This window comes from Callorhinus ursinus, unplaced genomic scaffold (genome assembly GCF_003265705.2).
Source record: "Callorhinus ursinus isolate GAN/ISIS: 27379988/994484 unplaced genomic scaffold, GSC_fseal_2.0 scaffold71, whole genome shotgun sequence".
NCBI classification, from domain to species: domain Eukaryota; kingdom Metazoa; phylum Chordata; class Mammalia; order Carnivora; family Otariidae; genus Callorhinus; species Callorhinus ursinus.
The window spans coordinates 5,918,306-5,932,904 of record NW_027397133.1 but is presented as its reverse complement, the minus strand read 5'-3'; the positions used below and the strand labels follow the sequence as shown (position 1 = coordinate 5,932,904).

The window sequence follows — 14,599 nt, the reverse complement described above, 5'->3', positions numbered from 1 at the left end:
AAGCATCAAAACAGCTGCAGTCCCGAGCGGCCCCTTCCCTGACCACTGCCTTTCCTCCTTCCTCTCCTGAGATAAGTGCTACCCTGAACACCATACTTGTAATTTTGCTACAAATATACATGCTTTGAATTTTTCCCCTTTTCCTTTTCCCTCCTCTCCCTCTTCCCTCCCCATAGGCTCTCCCCAGGGACCTCCCTCTCCCAGGGATTTCATGTTAACAGGCTCCCCGAGCTTCCTCCTGTTATCCTCCAAAGTCGAATAATCCCATGGAGACGTTTGGTGCATGAATACACATAGATACATACATACACATGTATGTTGGTCTATAAGTGTGTTTTGGTCTTTAATAGGATATTAGCCACCACTCTCTGCATCTTGCTTTTCTCCCTCAACAGCACCTCGTGGAAGTTCTCCAAGTCTTCTGATTCACCCCCTTTCAGTGGCTGGATGGTGTGGTCTTCCTGGCCCATGGAGCGGATGTACCAACATTGATTCAGTCGCGGTCCTACTGACGTGTGGTCGTGTGTGTGTGTGTGTGTGTGTGTGTGTGTGTGTGTGTGTGATGTATGGTTCCCTTTCTGCCCCTCCCCATCATCAGAGTCAGCAGTAAACATCCTGATGACAGCAGTGTATGTGTTTCTATATGTCTTTAGAAAATGTCTGCTACATTTTAAAAGTTTGGATGACATATGTCTTTAATGCATTGAAAGACCTAAAATGTATAATGAAGTGGAATCGAAAGTTAAAAATGAAAAGACAGTGAATCGGGGCGGGGGGTGTGTGGGCTGGTTCAAGGAGCAGCTTCGCCTGTCTTCCCTGGTGTCATGGTGTCACCTTTACCGAGGTGAGGCCTCCTGGACATCCCCTCCCCCGCCCCCAGACTTCAGGAAGCAGTCAATTAAACTGCTTCAGCCCTTGAACATCTATGGGAAAGATTTTCAGGAGAAGGGATGTGGGTTGGAAGGAACGTGTGCTTTTAAATCACTAATGGGTGATGCAAGCTTGGCCTCAAGTGTTTCTTCTTTAGCCCGGCCTTCTCGTGGGGGCACCTGATTATCTCTCTGCAAACAGACCTTGACTTCCCAGCCCTCCCTCTTTGCTTACCACCTTCAGGAAACAGATCTGCCCTATCTCCCTGACCCTTCTCAGCAACATCTTGGGGTTCTGACCAGTGCCGTGCTGAGCCATATTGAAGCCTGATGGAAAAGGCCCTGTATACATACTTTGGCTTCTTTTTTAATGTGGTTTTTTTTTTTTCCAGAACACTAAAGTAGTTGAAATAAATATTGAAAAAATATAAGTCGGGCATATTAAAATTCACATTATTTTTATTTTATTTATACCAAGACAGAATTTAGTATAATTTTATTTGTGTAAGTCAATTAAAATTTATTTAACATCATCATTTGGTCAAGAGAAACTGTCAATCATCAAAATTCTCTTGATCGAAAATGCAATAAGGGGAGCCGAGGTGGCTCAGTCAGTTAAGCATCCAACGCTTGGTTTCAGCTCAGGTCATGATCTCATGTCCGTGCTCAGTGCAGAGTCTCCTTGGGATTCCTTCCCTCTTGCTCTCCCTCCTCCTCTGTTCCCTCCCCTCACTCCTGCGCAAGCACGCATGCGCTCTCTCTCTCTCAAAAAAATTCTAAAACAAAATGTGATAAGCCAAGATGCAGATTTTTAAGAAAATATTATTGATGAGTTTGCTTCCATCAAAGCCAGGGGCGCACGTTTTTCCTTTTGCTTCAGGCACCAACATGGTCCAGCATGGTGCTGGTCTTAATTTAAAAATTTGGGATCTTCTTCATTGAAATATCATAGATTTTTGCATTAATTTTTATTTAAAAAAAAGTATTACATTACAATATCATTTATCTCGATAACTGAGATTTTTGGCACCCCCTTAAATTTTGCACCTAAGGCCACTGTCTCGCTTTTTGGCCATAGTCCTGGCCCTAGTTCTAACCAAACTGTGTCACTGAGTGCAGAAGGATCCTCGCCTCATCCCTGTGCCCCTCTCATGACACTCTCCAAAAGGCTTCTGATGCTCTCCCAGGTAACAGGTGTCTATATCGTCGCTGTGGACTATCATGAGATCTGGGCCCTGATTGCCTCTCAGGTCTCATCTCCTAGGACTCTCTCCTCAGTCACTCTGCGCCAACCACACCAGCCATTGTGATTCTCCCCCAGACACATGAGACTCAGTTCTGCCTCAGGACATTTGCATGTCCATGCCCTCTGTCTGGAAAGCTCTTCCCCCTGATGTCGACATGGCTTGTTTCCTTACTTCATTCAGACCTCGGCTCAAATAGAATGTCAATTTCTCAGGCCTTCCTGCACCACTCTATCAAAAATAGAACACCTCCTCCCCCAAGTCACTTGGCTATTTAGTGGCCTAAAGCAATGCTTTATTTCCCACAAGTCTGTCCCACAAGTGGGAAATTCTAAGCTCAGCTGGTTCTCCTATTCCCATGTGGTAGCAGCTGGGGTGGTTCTTGTGGCTGCATTCAGCTGGAAGTCAGTGGGGACCTGAATGTGCTGGGTGGCTTCTGTCTCTCCATGGGGTCTCTCCAGCTGGGTAGCAGGACTTCTACTTGGTAGCTCAGGTTCTGAGAGAGAGAAAGCAGAAGCCACTGCCTCTTAAGCCTGAGCTTGGAAGTCTCAGAAAGTCCTTTCAGCTACGTACTGTTGATCAGAGCAAGCCACAAGACCAGCCCAGGTTCAAGGGGAGAGGGCAGAGACTCCCGCTCTTGGTGGGAAGAGTGGCATCTGCCTACAGAGATGGGAGAAATGGTTGGCGGCCATAGTTACAGGCAACCTACCAACCCCACCCTTGCTTTCTTCTTTTTTCTTCTCACTATTTGATACTACCTTATTTTGGTTTATTATCTTTCTCTTTCTCAAAAAAATATAAGCTCCATGGGGGTAGGGGCCGTCTGTGTGTCAGTGCCTACAGCTGTGTCTAGCCAGTACGTACTGCAATGGATAAATGAGTGAATGAATCAATGAGTCCTTGGGGACTAACTTCCGGTTTCCTCAGGATTATGGCGAATGGAGACAAGGTGAAGACCACATGTGTCGACGTTCCTAGGGAAGTGGTTTAGGCTTTTGAAGAGACACAGAGGGAGGACAGGGACGGGGGGAGGGTTAGGAGTAGGCAGGAGAAATGGGAGGAAAAGGAGGAGGCGGAGGACGCGGAGCTTCGCTAGGGAGGCGGGGTCCGGCACACAAGCAGGTGTTCAGCGAATGAACTTTCTCCAAAAAGCCTTCCCTGACGCCACCCCATCCCGCGCTGGGTCAGGCATCCCCTTGGCTCTCACGCTTGTCCGGGGACTCCATCCCTCCTTTACCCCCTGTGGGTTGTCTCTGTCGGGGGAGGGTTCTGTGTCCCTCACTGGACTCTTGTGAGTCCTGTGCTGGGTTCCGAACATCAACCAACGGGTCGTTGGTGCACAATGATCATGTGCTGCGGACACCGCCCTGCTGCGGTGCGGGAAAGGGCTGTCGCCGTCATTGCTGTCCCCAGCCTGGCAGACACAGAGTGGACACTCAGGAATCACTTTCATTGATTCTAAGATGCACTGCCCCCGCCCCCACGTTTTAGCAATTCTGAAATCAGGACGAGTCACAGCTGATGGCACCTTACAATCACTGTTGGCCAGGAGGCCATTGTGACATGGCTGTCACTGCCTGGAGGTGATAATGGAGCTGCTTTTAATAGCATCGTCCCTGCTCCTGATGGCAGGGAAGGACGTGGAGTGTGGGAAAACAGGGGTGACCACTGCTCAGAGGCAGAAGTGATCCCACAGAGTCAGACTCTGTGGTTAGGAACAACTTAGCCAATTTATTTCCCTTGTGTTTTCCCAGTTAGATACAGACACAGAGTGATATGCGATTAAGGAAAAAAAAAATCTGTGTTTTCCATGTAAGTCTATAAAGAGTAAGTGTGAAATAAAAATTTTAAGTGATAAGGAAACATCATGTCATACTTGTATTGGCAGCAATTTGTCCCCTTGTTAGGGGGATGGAAAATGATGCAGCTGACAGCCAGTAGCACCTTCGGTCTGATTATACAGGAAACCCGTGGAAAGAAGGAATGAATAAATGTGTAAACCTCATTTGTCTCTGTCTTCCTCTCGATTCTGGTCTCAGCTCCTGGGTTTTATGTCTGTCTGGGGATGACAGGTGGGAGAATTCTAGTCCCAGTTAAATGGGCCACCTCATCTGACGGGCTCCCCACGACGCTTGGCACGTTGTAAACACCTAATAAGTGGGCGCTCTGCCTCACGTGTGGCCGTGTCAGCCGCCCCCGGAAGCCTGCGAGGTCTGTAACCAGCAGGGCTGAGTGCGACTCACACCTCTGGACCAGTACCAGGGACCCGCCTAGGGCCAGGTCGAAGCAAAGGTTTGCGGAGTGACCAAATAACTGTGTGAATTACTGGGTGAATGAGAGCTCTCTGTCAACTCAGGGTCTTTGCCCGCGCTGGGCCATGGCCTGGGATGCAACTCCCCAGCAGGCCACCAGGCTCGCAGATCTCAGCTCAGGTGCCTTCTCTTCCAGGAAGCCCTCCCTGACCCCTAGGCTGGGTCGGCTGCCCCCTTGGCATTCCCACAACCCTCTGGAGTCCTCCATCCCAGGCCTGGGTCGTCACTGTCTGCGGATGGATGGGACTTGCATGGGACAGAGCCCAGGGCTGTCTTGGTCATTGCTGCCCAGGATGGGGCCTGACGAATGAACACGGAAGACAGGCCAGGAGCTGGTAGAGGTGCGCCTGGCAGCGTGCCAGCCTGCGTAGGTTGCATTTCTGCAGGTGCCCAGCACTGTCTTGGCCCTCAGTCACCCTGGGCTGTGGCCATCTCCCTCCCCCCTGACCCAGAGCCCCCGAGGGCAGAGCACTGGGGAGCAGGAGCAGGGGCCGAATGAATGAGGGCTGTGAAGGGGGAGGTGGGCTCCAGGGGCCACGGCCCGCGTGTGTTGTCTGCGTGTAATGGAGTCTCTCCTGGGCTGCAGGTCTGTGTGTGCCCGAATGTGCGTGGGCTGCACATCGGCCTGACTTCTGCTTTTCGGTCATAACTGTGTTGGAGGGTCCGGGACTCTACTTTCCCTCTTGGGCCGGGTGCGCGTGTCTGTGAATTTAGGGGAGGAGTCCAGGTCTGTGTGTTTGGTGTCTGGGAACATCTGCAAATATTTTTTAATCTGTTGACCTTCGGCTCCTTCCCTGCGTCTCCGTCTCCGCCCCTGGGTCCCATCTCTCTGGCTCTGTGCCCTCTCATCCTCCCTGTAACCTGAGCCTCTGACCCGTCTTTCCCTGGTTCTCTCTGAGGGGGTTTCTCGCCCACTCAGTCTTTCTGCCGGACGCTCCCTCCACTTTTTTCTCGGGGAGTCTCTTTCCCTACCCCAAGTCTCTCTTTGTCTCGGGGCGGGGCGCGGGGGTCTTTGCCTCAGCCTCTCTTCTCATTCACATGGCTCTCTACTTCCACTTCCCAATTTGTCACAGCGCTGCCACCTTCAGGGGTCGTGAGGAAGGAGAGGAGGGAGAGGGACAGAGGGGGCCGGGGTGTCACACTGGAGTGGGCCCTGAGCTGGGATGTGGACGGGCTAGGCTGGGCAAGGAGAGGCCTGAACGCCAGACACTGAACTGGGGTGTGGCCCCCGTGGTGCTGCGGCGCGGGGGCCAGTCCTGGCCAGGCCCGGGAGGAGGCGTGCTGGCAGTGCCGCTGTGGGTGGGTTCAGACCTGGCCTCTCCCCACAGCCAGCACCCCCGGAGCACGCACAACACGTCGCGGGGGCGGTAGATGAGTAAACAGTGCGGAGAAGGGGACATGAATGACTTGTTTGGGCAACAGTCCCCTGGAAGGAGGGGAAACAGAGGGTGGGTGGTGAGCAGGGTCAGGCCCTTGGATGCCAGGCGGTGGAGCTGGGACTGTGTCCTGTGGGTGACGGAGACCACAGATGGGTGGTGAACAAAGATCTCTGTGGGTCCCTTGTGGGGGGACTGAGGGCCCAGTGTGACCGAGAGGGGGGCCCTAGGAGCAGCTGGGGGATGGGGACCCCGCCCCCTGACATCACTGTCACATTATTGCGCTCGGATTGGCTGACCAATAAGCTGCTGCTTGCTATTATAATGGGTCCTAGCAACGGGTCTGACCTTGGGCTAACAGGAAAGGAGACCCCACCAGCAGCGGGGAAAGTGTGAGGGGAGAGGGAGAGCCTGCAGGGCAGGTGAGTTCCCTGAGGGCAGGACTGTCCGGCTGGGTCCTGTGGGTGAAGGGAGGCAGGGGCTTCCAGGACCAACCCTAGCTCCCTCAGCCCTATTCCCACCCCGGGGGCCACTGACCTGCCTGGCCCTGCCTGCTGGGACCTGCCCCAGCCCCTGCTCACCTCTCCCTGGGCCTTATCCTTACATGGCTTAGGGGGACAGGGTGCAGGGAGAGTGGGCATAGCATGGGAGAAATGCCCCCACCCGGGATGGGGGACCAGACCTGGTGGGAACAAAGTAATAAAGACAAATTTCTGTGGGAGGGGGCGCGTGGACAAAGACAGCCCAGAAGACAAGGAGGGAGGCAAAGACATGTAGCTGAACAGAGAGCTTCAGAGGGATGAGGGAGCCCAGGGACGTGCCTTTGAATCCTGGCTGGGCCTCTGTGCAGGGACCTCACTTGTGTAGTCTGAGCCTCGGTCCCTCTCTCTGATGGGGACAGTGATCCCTAGTGTGAGCTGGGCTTAGCAACCCAGGGCAGGTCTGGGTGTTTAAGGAGGACTCCCAGTGTCCCGGCATCCCCTCATGCCAGGCTCCTTCCGCCAGCTGAACCCCAGAAGGCTGGCGTACGGATAGATGGGTGGGCTCACGATCGCACAGGCCTGACTTGCCCTGTGCGGTAGCAACGTTGTCTTCCGTGGTGCACTCAGAGAGGGCAGGGGAATGGCTTCAAGTCACACAGCTGGGACTACTAATAAGGATAATAATGACGCTGCTGCTGGTAACACAGACCACCTGCTGTGGGCCAGGCACCATTTCAAATGCTTTCTATGCATTAACTCAATTCTCAACAACCCGAGGAGGTGGTTTGCTATCATCATAGGTACTGGCCTCATCGTACAGATGAAGGGAATGAGGCGGAGAGCTTCAAGTCACTAGTCCCAGTCACTCAGCGCGTACGTCGGGGAGTCAGGATCTGACCCTGGGTTCGGCTCCAGGGTCTGGGTCCCCTTCACCCCCCCTTCCCACTGCTCCCAACCCTAGCAGCTGGAGGAGCATGGTGTGCTCTGCCTGCGCCCGGGTGCTGGGCTTAAGCCCTTTCCTTTGCAGGCCTGGCTACCACATTTGTGGGGCCTGGTGCAAAATGAAACCACAGGGCCCGGGTCGAATATCATTAAGAGTTTCAGTCTTGAAGCTGACAGCTGAGCCTTCCAAGCCTGGGGCCCCGTGTGGCTGCCTGGGTCACAAGCCACCATCAAACCTTTTCCCTGAAGACTCCTGAGCACCGCAGAAGACACGTCAGTCACTATGCCCTTTATGCAGAGGAACAGGCTCAGAGAGGTCTGACCTCTGCCCCAGGGCACACAGCAAGTCGGTGGCAGGGATGGGATGTGAGCCTGGGCCTGTGAGACTCCAAAGCCCCCTACCTCGTGTCGGATAATGTACCCGGGTTTTTTGAGAAGGGGCGGGCCAGAGGGACTTCCCTTATATCCTTGGTGTCTCTCACTCCCTGCCCTGTGCCAAGGCCCAGGAGAAGTGAACAGCTCCCTTCTACCCTGCAGACGCTGAGGACTCCACGTCCCGTGACTCTCCCCCAGCCCCCGCGCCCCCTGAACCGCTGGTCACCATGGCTACTTCGAAGTTGCCAGCAGTGCCCGGGGAGGAGGAGACCACCATCCTCATGGCCAAGGAAGAGCTGGAGGCCCTGCGCACGGCCTTCGAGTCGGGCGACCTCCCGCAGGCGGCCTCCCGCCTCCGGGAGCTACTGGCCTCGTCCGAGAGCATCCGCCTGGAGGTGGGCATCACCGGCGAGTCGGGCGCTGGCAAGTCCTCCCTCATCAACGCCCTCCGTGGCCTGGGGGCCGAGGACCCCGGCGCGGCCCTCACGGGCGTCGTCGAAACCACAATGCAGCCCTCGCCCTACCCGCACCCCCAGTTTCCCGACGTGACCCTGTGGGATCTGCCGGGGGCCGGCTCTCCGGGCTGCCCGGCTGACAAGTACCTGAAGCAGGTGGACTTTGGCCGCTATGACTTCTTCCTGCTGGTCTCCCCCCGCCGCTGCGGGGCCGTGGAGACCCGCCTGGCCTCGGAGATCCTGCGCCAGGGCAAGAAGTTCTACTTCGTGCGCACCAAGGTGGACGAGGACCTGGCGGCCACGCGCACCCAGCGGCCCTCGGGCTTCAGCGAGGCGGCCGTCCTGCAGGAGATCCGTGACCACTGTGCCGAGCGGCTTCGGCTGGCTGGCGTGAGCGACCCCCGCATCTTTCTCGTGTCCAACCTGTCGCCGGCGCGCTACGACTTCCCGCGGCTCATGTCCACCTGGGAGCACGACTTGCCGGCCCACCGGCGCCACGCTGGCCTGCTCTCGCTGCCCGGTATCTCGCTGGAGGCCCTGCAGAAGAAGAAGGACATGCTGCAGGAGCAAGTGCTCAAGACGGCCCTGGTGTCGGGCGTCATCCAGGCCCTGCCCGTGCCGGGGCTGGCGGCCGCCTACGACGACGCGCTGCTCATCCGCTCACTGCGCGGCTACCACCGCAGCTTTGGCCTGGATGAGGACTCACTGGCCAAGCTGGCCGAGCAGGTGGGCAAGCAGGCGGGGGACCTGCGCTCCGTCATCCGCTCGCCACTGGCCAACGAGGTCTCGCCGGAAGCCGTCCTTCGGCTCTACTCGCAGTCGTCCGACGGCGCCATGCGGGTGGCCCGCGCCTTTGAGAAGGGCATCCCCGTGTTCGGTACCCTGGTGGCCGGCGGCATCAGCTTCGGCACCGTCTACACCATGCTCCAGGGCTGCCTCAATGAGATGGCCGAGGACGCCCAGCGGGTCCGCATCAAGGCCCTGGAGGAGGACGAGCCGCCGGCTGAGGTCAGCCTGGAGGCGGCCGGCGACCATGGTGTGGAGAAGCGGGGCTGCAGGGAGGGAGGCTGCGAGGAAGCACCGCTCTCGGCCGGCCGGAAGCTCGGCCTCCTCCTCAAGCATATTCTCGACAGCTGGAAGAAGCGTGACTTGTCGGAAGAGAAATGAGCGTGCGGCCCCCACCCCCCGCCTCACCCACAAACCGAGCCTTGACAAAAGCAGCTAAACAAAGCCAGTGTAGTGAAAACGTGCCCTGCACTTGCTGAGGGCGCCAGAGCTCCCATCTCGGCGGGGCGGGCGGGAGGCCCCGGGGGTCTGAGCAGGCCTGTGGGACCCACTGAACCGGGATGGGCCTTGCTCCGGGTGCGCAGAGCTTCAGGGTATGCATGGCGGGCCGAGGGCGCCTTGGTGGGCTCTCTCTCCCCGGTCCCTTGGGAGCCGAGGGAGATCTGTGGGGCCATAGCCTGGCCTGGATCCAAGACAGGCGTCAACTGTCAGTGTGTGCGGGGAACTTAGTGGAGATTGGGGCTGGTTACGGTACTTATTTTTGCTGCCATCTCCGGTCCCTTTCTGGGAAGCCCAGTGTCCCACGGGCCTCCTCTGGGGGTGGGGGAGGGGCGGCCCATCGGTGCCCAGGATCGGCACAATGGTGCCTAGCAACCGGTTAAACAGGGCAGGGGACAGGGGACATCCTGGGCCAGCCCGGCTGCTAGTGAGTGATGGGGGGGGCGGGGCCGGGGAAGGGGAGGCCGGATGGCCTTGGGCTGGCCTCCGTGTGGAGCCTGGGGTGGCGGGAAGGCTGGTGGGCTCTTTCTCTGCCCACCAAAGGAGAGAGGGGGCAGAGGGCGAATCTCGCCACCTAGAACACGTCGTTTTGGAGAGCGTGCAGGTGTGTGTGGTGATAAGCTTTCGGGTGTGTCTGTGATTGGGAGGAGCATGGGTAAGTGTCCGGGATTTTGATGCTGTGGGTCTGTGAGCAGTCTGCCGACTGGGGTTTCATCTGCTGTTTCTGCATGGCTGTGTGGGTGCATGAGTGCTGGGGTTGGGCTGAAGACCATGGGGCCGAGCCAGGGCGACGGGGGCGGGACTCCTGAGAACTGCATGTGGCTGCAGGTGTCGCTGGGCAGGCGCAACACGGGGTGAGGGGAATCTGTGTCTGTGAAACCAAGCCCCGGGCGCTCCCTCTTGCTCTGTCCTTGGCTCTTCGGTGGGAATGCAGAAGTGAACCTGACCCCCTCCTACCCACTCAAGCCTGACCTCACGTGCCAAGTCAAGGGTCACATATGTATAGAAGATTAGAAAACTATCTGATTAGGGTCTTTGGACAGGACAAGGGGGCTGCCCCTAGGGCTTCTGTGGGCTTGGACAAGGGGTCAGGGAAGGGTCAGATTTAGGTGTCTTTGAGAAAGGTGAGTTTCCAGGAATTCACAAGAAGGCTCTGGAAGCTGTGTACAAGGCCGGTGGTGGAGTGGGGACTGCAGTGCAGGGGAGGTGGCCTCACCCCTAGGTGTTCACAAATACCGCCTATGGATACTCCCAGATCTGGGGATGGTTCTCTTTGGGGCCTCAGATGACCTTGAACCTAGGAAACAGTTCCAGTCAAAGAGGGGCCACTTTCACTTAGAGGATTAAAGGGGGTGCCGGTCCGCTCTGCCGAAGAGCTCTGTGCAACGGGATTCTTCTCTTTCTGGAAGGCCTTCCCAGGGGCTCTGCCAGGACTACTTTTGTGTTCACGTGGACCTTTCTGCACCCAAGAGGGTGTGGGGGATAATGGTAGGGAAATCCCAGGCCCCCAGATACGAGGACAGATGGTCCACTCCAAATCTGTTCTCAAAAACCCAGCCTCTCTAAGTCCCCACCGTGCGGAGCTGTGCACCCTCAGACATCATCCAAAACACAGGACTCACGGGCCCCGCCCAGGGGCTGGGAGGGAAAGGTCAGGCAGGAATAGTGATGCTCCCTACACGGGGTAAGATCAACTGGCCACCCTGTCCTGTTCTTTCTGCCTCCAGCTCTCCCTTTCCCAACCCCCCTCTCCACCCCCTCAACCCCTGTTTTAGGACAGGCCTCACCCTCTCCACCAGCTCCGGTCCCTGCCCCTTGCCTCATCTCCCAGGCTCCAGTGTCATTCCCCAAATGCCACAGGGGGCTCTTTCAATGTCCACCGTACACCTCTCCCTTCCCTGCTCAATACCCTTCCATGGCTACCCACAGAGAAAGATCAAGCTCAGCCTGATGCTCCAAGCCCTTCCCAAGCTGGCCTCTGAAGCTTGTCAACAGTAAGACCCTGAGTCTTCCTAAAACAGGGGGAGTCATCGATCGCTCCATTTCACAGGTGAGGAACCGAACAGGTGGGGGAAATAAGGCTGCAGAGGGGACATGATCCACCCACCAGCACCCAAGTCCCTGGCACAGCTGGGACTGGTTGCAGTCATGCATTCCCAGTGTCAGCACTGGTGCCCCAGGCCATCACACCGGTGAGGACTCCGAGGCTCAGAGGCCGGGCGGGGCTTGCGGTTCCCAGAGCAGATGTGGGTACTCGGAAGCCAGCAGCGCTGGGCGCAGCATCTTCACAAGTACACCAGGCCTGTCCCGTCAAGTCTCTTTTTCCTGGCGCTGGAGCTGCAGCGCCCAGGAGGTCCTGCCTGGCCCATAGCGGGTGCTCAGCTGCGCCAGGATGGGGTGGGGAGGTTGTATGGCAAAAGGACGGGAGGGCGCTGGTCCATGTCCTGGCTCTGGGGCAGGCTGGAAGGCAAATTTAGTGAGTGACTTTTACCTCCCCGTGCCTCGGTTTCCTACTCCGCACGGTGGGGACTTAATGAAATGATGCTTGTGGTTAGAACAGTGGCTGGCCCCGAGTACACAGTGAACAAACAAACATTAACTGCTATCAGTGATGATGACGGGTCCAGCTCTTCATTGCTGCCCTACGTTGCTGATCCGAGGACCCGGTGCACAGTAAATGCCATACAAAGTTATTTAAGAATTTGAATTCTAGGGGGCCCTGGCTGGCTAGGACAGTGGAGCGTGCGACTCTTGATCTCAGGGTTGGGAGTTTGAGGCCCACGTTGGGTGTAGAGATTACTTAAAACTAAAATCTTGAAAAAAAAAAAAAGAATTGAATTCTATGATCATAAGACCCAATTCCCATTCCCAACACTCCATGCACCAGCTGGGGGCCTTGGGCAACTGATTTCTCCTCTCACTGCCAAATGTGGATAGTAAGGGAATCTCCTTTTCCGGCTGTTAGGAGGATTTTCTGAGATACGCCAGGAGGAGGACCTGGCAGTGATGAATAAAAGCGAAGTGACCTCAAGCAGTTAGCACCGGGCCCGGCATATGGTTGCACTCTCATTACGACGGCTGGTGATGCCTCAAGTACTTGGGGCATGCTGAGGGATGTAGAGAACAGAGGGCAAGTGCTCCCTTACCTGTCCTGTCGAAGGTCATCAATCCTGAAGACGGAGGTCTGGATGTCGGGTAGCCCATGGTGAGCAGAGTCTTCCAGTCAAGCCTCAGCCAGTCCAAGATACCGGAGCTTTGGAGGGACACCAGTGCTCTGAAGGGAGCCCTCAAGGAGGGCAACCTGTCGGCAGTAGCCACCAAGCTGCAGGCCACACTTCATTCGCTGGAGAATGCCAGGCTGGGCATTGGCATTACCGGGGGCACAGGCTCAGGCAGGTCGACCTTCGTCAATACCATCAGGGGGCTGGGAGACGAGGACCCCAAATCGGCCTACACGGTCGTGGTGGAAATGACGGTGGGGCGCACGCCATACGCACACCCTAAGTACCCCAACGTCGTCATGTGGGACCTGCCGGGCATCAGCACGCCAACCTTCCAGGCTGAAAAATACCTCCAGCGGGTGCTGCCGGCCCGTTACGACTTCTTCATCACCACCACCTCGGAGAGCTTCATCGCCCACCACGCCCAGCTGGCCTGTGAGATCCTGCAGCTGGGCAAGCGCTTCTACCTCATCCGCTCCAAGGTGGACGTGGACATCGCCGCCTCCCACAGCCGGCGCCCCAGCACCTTCTCAGAGGACAGAGTGCTCAGCCAGATCCGGGAAGACTGTTGGCGGCGGCTGGAGGGTGAGGGGCAGGCTCTGGGCGGCTGGGGCGGGGGGGATTGTGGAGGGACCGCCGGCCCCTTCCCCTTCCCCTTCCCCCTCCAGCGGAGGCCCGCAGTGGGGAAAGGGGTCGTCCAATGTCACACTGCGTGACCCAACTCGGCCCCGCAGCGAAGTGATGCTCACAGCTGCCATTCATTTCCTGAGAGTTGGCGCTTCTCAGTCACAGGTGACAGAGACCAATCACCCGCATTAAGGAAACAGACATGTGCTGGCTCGTGTATTTGCCAAGTTAGAGCAGTGCAAATGCCACGTGCCCACGGGATGTGGTACCTGTGGCCGAGGGCAGCTAACATTTATTAAGGGATTACACAGGCACTATTTTCATGCACTCACTTCACCACCACAGCATCCGTAGGAAGGAGGTGCAATTATCCATCCTCTCGTTTGATTTGGTAACTTGCCCAAGGCCACGCGGGTGGTAGGGAACAAGGCTGGGATCGGAACTCAGGCAGCCTGGCTCCAGGGCCAACACTCTCCAGCCTCGTGCCGTGCGCTCCTGGCAAGTGCTCGAGCCTTGGCAGCTGTCAGGACACCGTGGCCTGCCCCGGCGCCAAAACCGCTCGTTGCTCTTGTCTCCTGCAGCAGGGGGCCTGAAGGACCCCAAGGTCTTCCTGCTCTCCATGTTTGAGTTGGGCAAGTATGACTTCCACCTGCTGGAGGAGTTGATGGTGAAGGACCTCGAGAGCCACAAGCGGCACGCGCTTCTGCTGGCCATGCCCACCATCTCCAAGCCCATCCTAGAGAAGAAGGCAGCCTCGCTGCAGCAGCACATCTGGCTGGTGGCCGCAGTGGCCTGTGGCGTCAACCCGAGCCCCGTGCCAGGCGTCCAGGATGTGGCGTGTGACCTACACATGCTCATCAACTGCCTGGAAGGCTACCGCCGCAGCTTCGGCCTGGACAAGGACTCCCTTGTCACGCTGGCGGGCCAGGCGGGCCAACCCCTGCACAAGATCCTGGAGGCGGCACAGGGCCCAAAGACCGTCACCGAGGCGCTGGTGGTGGAATTACTGGGCCAGGCCTCCCAGGTTGCTTCTGCTTTCACCCAGGAGCTCCTCAGCGTGCCCATCCTCGGCACCCTGGCCACCTGTGGCCTCTCCTTCGCCACCATCTACCAGGTGCTCTGCACGGCTCTGGACGAGGCGGTCAAGGATGCCCAGGGAGCGCTGCTTCAGGCCTTCCTCGACAACTCCGACCACAAGCTCCCAGAGAGATCCAGTCAATGATCCCAGCCCTGAGCCTGGACAGCTGGAGGTGGCAGCGAAGGACTGGGAAGCTACACCACCCAGGCTGGGTGGTGCCGGGGGATGGAAAGAAACTCAGGCTCCAACTCTCCTGGACTGAGCCTGTGTGCTGTGTTTGTGCTTTTGAGCCCTGGGTCTTATGCCCTCTCTGGCCATTGCCCCCACCTTCCCT

General features: G+C 57.2%; 2 protein-coding genes across 2 annotated transcripts; both read left to right on the top strand.

Annotated features, from left to right (window-relative positions):
- The first annotated feature begins 6,110 nt into the window (after positions 1-6,110).
- IRGC (immunity related GTPase cinema) lies at positions 6,111-9,285 on the top strand. The gene is made up of 2 exons (XM_025850097.2): positions 6,111-6,223; positions 7,726-9,285. Exon 2 carries the CDS (start codon positions 7,828-7,830, stop codon positions 9,220-9,222), a length of 1,395 nt encoding a protein of 464 aa, XP_025705882.2. The 5' UTR covers positions 6,111-6,223; positions 7,726-7,827; the 3' UTR covers positions 9,223-9,285.
- Positions 9,286-12,541: 3,256 nt separating this feature from the next.
- LOC112806953 (interferon-inducible GTPase 5-like) lies at positions 12,542-14,502 on the top strand. Its single transcript, XM_073886559.1, has 2 exons — positions 12,542-13,145; positions 13,772-14,502. The coding sequence occupies exons 1-2, from the start codon at positions 12,542-12,544 to the stop codon at positions 14,407-14,409; spliced, it is 1,242 nt and encodes a 413-aa protein (XP_073742660.1). The 3' UTR covers positions 14,410-14,502.
- The last annotated feature ends 97 nt before the right edge of the window (positions 14,503-14,599 follow it).

Excerpts from the sequence above, each read along its gene's own strand:
- IRGC (XM_025850097.2), top strand. The coding sequence starts at position 7,828 with ATGGCTACTTCGAAGTTGCCAGCAGTGCCCGGGGAGGAGGAGACCACC.
- LOC112806953 (XM_073886559.1), top strand. The coding sequence starts at position 12,542 with ATGGTGAGCAGAGTCTTCCAGTCAAGCCTCAGCCAGTCCAAGATACCG. Across the intron at positions 13,146-13,771 it reads CTGTTGGCGGCGGCTGGAGG|GGGGCCTGAAGGACCCCAAG; the intron begins GTGAGGGGCAGG and ends CTCCTGCAGCAG.